The sequence below is a fragment of the Myripristis murdjan genome, chromosome 13 (genome assembly GCF_902150065.1).
Source record: "Myripristis murdjan chromosome 13, fMyrMur1.1, whole genome shotgun sequence".
Taxonomy (NCBI): Eukaryota; Metazoa; Chordata; class Actinopteri; order Holocentriformes; family Holocentridae; genus Myripristis; species Myripristis murdjan.
This window is the reverse complement of record NC_043992.1, coordinates 28,687,730-28,690,229: the sequence shown is the minus strand read 5'-3', so window position 1 is coordinate 28,690,229 and position 2,500 is coordinate 28,687,730. Positions and strand designations below refer to the sequence as shown.

The window sequence follows — 2,500 nt, the reverse complement described above, 5'->3', positions numbered from 1 at the left end:
TCCCTTCGCAGACGCACCTTTAGCAAGTCAGGGTTGAATGAGGTATGGAACAGCAGGGCGAAAGGTGAGCGAGTGTGCTGAAATAGCTGGCATACGGGTTTATAGCAGGATGAACGGATAAAGGAAGGGGGCTAAATATAAAGAGTACACAGAGAGTAAAATAACAGCTTGAAGAGGTAGAAAAGACTAATGCACAAATAAGTGCAGGAGTTTGGAGGCAAAAGATGGGGAAAAAAGAGGAACATAATGAAAGGCGGTTCTGGACTGGGGCTAGAGAGGGGAGGAGAGAGGGGGTGAGGGGCAGAGGAGGAAGGGAGGAAGAGAGTTGAAAGCAAGGGGAGCAAGGGAAGGACAGAAAAAAGATGAAAAGAGGGAACATGCGAGACAATGCGCTCAGCTGTGGATAATTACAGCAGGAAGCTAGCAGAGAGAGAGAGAGAGAGAGGGGGGAGAGAGAGGGAGAGAGAGAGAAGGAGAGAGAGAGAGGGGGAGAGAGGGAGAGAGAGAGAGACAAGCTAATTATAATTATTTTTAGTATGCTTGTTGTTATCACTATTATCATAATGGCCATCAATATCACTGTCGCCACGGTGACAGCCACTGGGAAGAACTGGAGGGCTCTGTCTGCTCTGGACCAATGGGGTTCAGCCAACTGTTCGCTCGGTGGACGAGTATGCATGTGACGTGTGTGTGTGTGTGTGTGTGTGTGTGTGTGTGTGTGTTTGTGTGTGTGTCTGAGCGTGCATGGGGAGAAAAAGACAGGCCATGTGGATAGCGTGTGGGAGAGACCGTGAGAGATGGCACATATTTGAATTAGAGAAACTGTCTGTTTGCTAATGTAGACTACAATTTATTTTTTTTGTTGTCCAGCAGTGAATGATAGAGAAAAAAAAAAAAAAAAAACAGCATAAGAGAAAGTTCTAGAGAAATAATGTTTAGAGGTCACCCTGAGAGAGAATAAACAAAATTGCTGAGAATTAAGATTTGCAAAAAAAAAAAAAAAAAAAAAAAAAAAAGATTAAAAAAAAGAAAAGAAAAAAATGGCTGGCATATAAAATTTTGCTTTAGAAGAGATGAATAAAAGGGAAACAAAATGCATGGCCTCTAGGAGCTGCAGGCAGACAAAAGGAAGTCCTTCTGTCCCAGCCCTATATTCTACTGCACTCCCTTTTCACAAACATTATGTCCTACGACCTCATAGTTTTTCTTTTTTTTTTGCCTTTTTATATTTTTTGAGAAACTCGAAGATATTTTTCTGGATCTCTGCGTATATTTAAATTTGAAGTGAACTGTAAAAAATGCCATCAGCTCTATTTTTATTTGTCAAAAGCATTTGAGCTTCCACAGAGAATGGATAGGAGGAAGTAATTTTCTTTTTAAAAAGCAGAGTAGTAAGTCTGGCATGATTTGACACATTATCCAGACAGTGAGAAAGCAGAAAGAACGATGGAGGCACGAAATGTGCTGCGGCTGTGAATGAAACCCAGGCCTGACGGGGGGTGATATTCTTTACGACTGTCAGTTTGCTTTTCTATGGAAAGTGCCACACTGTCTTACCTGCTCTAGCTATTCCAGCTGCTAAACTAGCCTCTATTTACCGCAACAAACAGAGCAAGAGGCGTAAAAATCCATTTATCATACATGTTGAGGTGTATTAGTGTATGTGTGATTTTTTTTATTGCCATCCTCACCATCCTCTAGTGTTGTAGCATTGATTTCAGAGCTAGAGGGCCCTGTGCCAGCTCTGTTGAAGGCCTGGACAACCACCCCATACTGAGCAAACTTCTTCAGGTTGTCAAGAGTGTACACCTCACTGTCTCCAGTAGCCTTCATTTCCACAATGCTGTACTGGCCGTTGCTGCCCGGGCCATTCTCTCTGTACCCAATCTGGTAACCTCGGATCACCCCGTTCTGAAGCTCCTTCCTGGGAGCCTGGGAGGAGAGGAGGGAGGAAGATGCTGACATCAAATTAAAATCGTCTATCCATCACTTAGGAACATGGAGAAAAAAAATCCAGACAAAGAAATTAGGCAAGGAGGCAGAGGGGCACTAGGAATGTGAGTGTTTGGCTAAACAGTGATTCAGTTTGATCCATTAGTTGGCAATTTGATTTAAGAACAATTTTGCTTTTTTGTAACAATTCAGTTCGACTTTGAGTTCACGATTCAATCGGTAATTTAAAGCCAAAATGTTATAACCATTAATAAATGTGCAATAATTTAGGACAACCTTTTTTCTTCTGAGATGTTACAAAAATAATTAACACTTTACAATAAGAGTACAACAATTAACGTAATAAGCATTAAATAACAGGTAATAAACATTAAGTAACAGTTAACTAACCGTTAACTAATGTGTCGAATCATGTACTAATGCTGTTCATGCTAAGGTATTAACTTATATGTTTTCCATAGTGCACTTTTAACATTATTTATTCTAGAAACAAATCATTATAGACAAAGTTGCAATTTAGATTAGTAGTAGTGCTGGTGATTTAGTA

At 40.6% G+C, this 2,500-nt stretch overlaps 1 protein-coding gene across 2 annotated transcripts in view; it reads right to left on the bottom strand.

Moving 5' to 3' along the window:
* Positions 1-2,500, bottom strand: part of dscaml1 (Down syndrome cell adhesion molecule like 1) — a 105,624-nt gene that overhangs the window by 23,927 nt on the left and 79,197 nt on the right. For both annotated transcript variants that reach the window (XM_030067931.1, XM_030067930.1), the window contains exon 18: positions 1,692-1,932. In XM_030067931.1, coding sequence (XP_029923791.1) covers positions 1,692-1,932 — 241 coding nt within the window. The remainder of the gene's footprint in view (positions 1-1,691; positions 1,933-2,500) is intronic.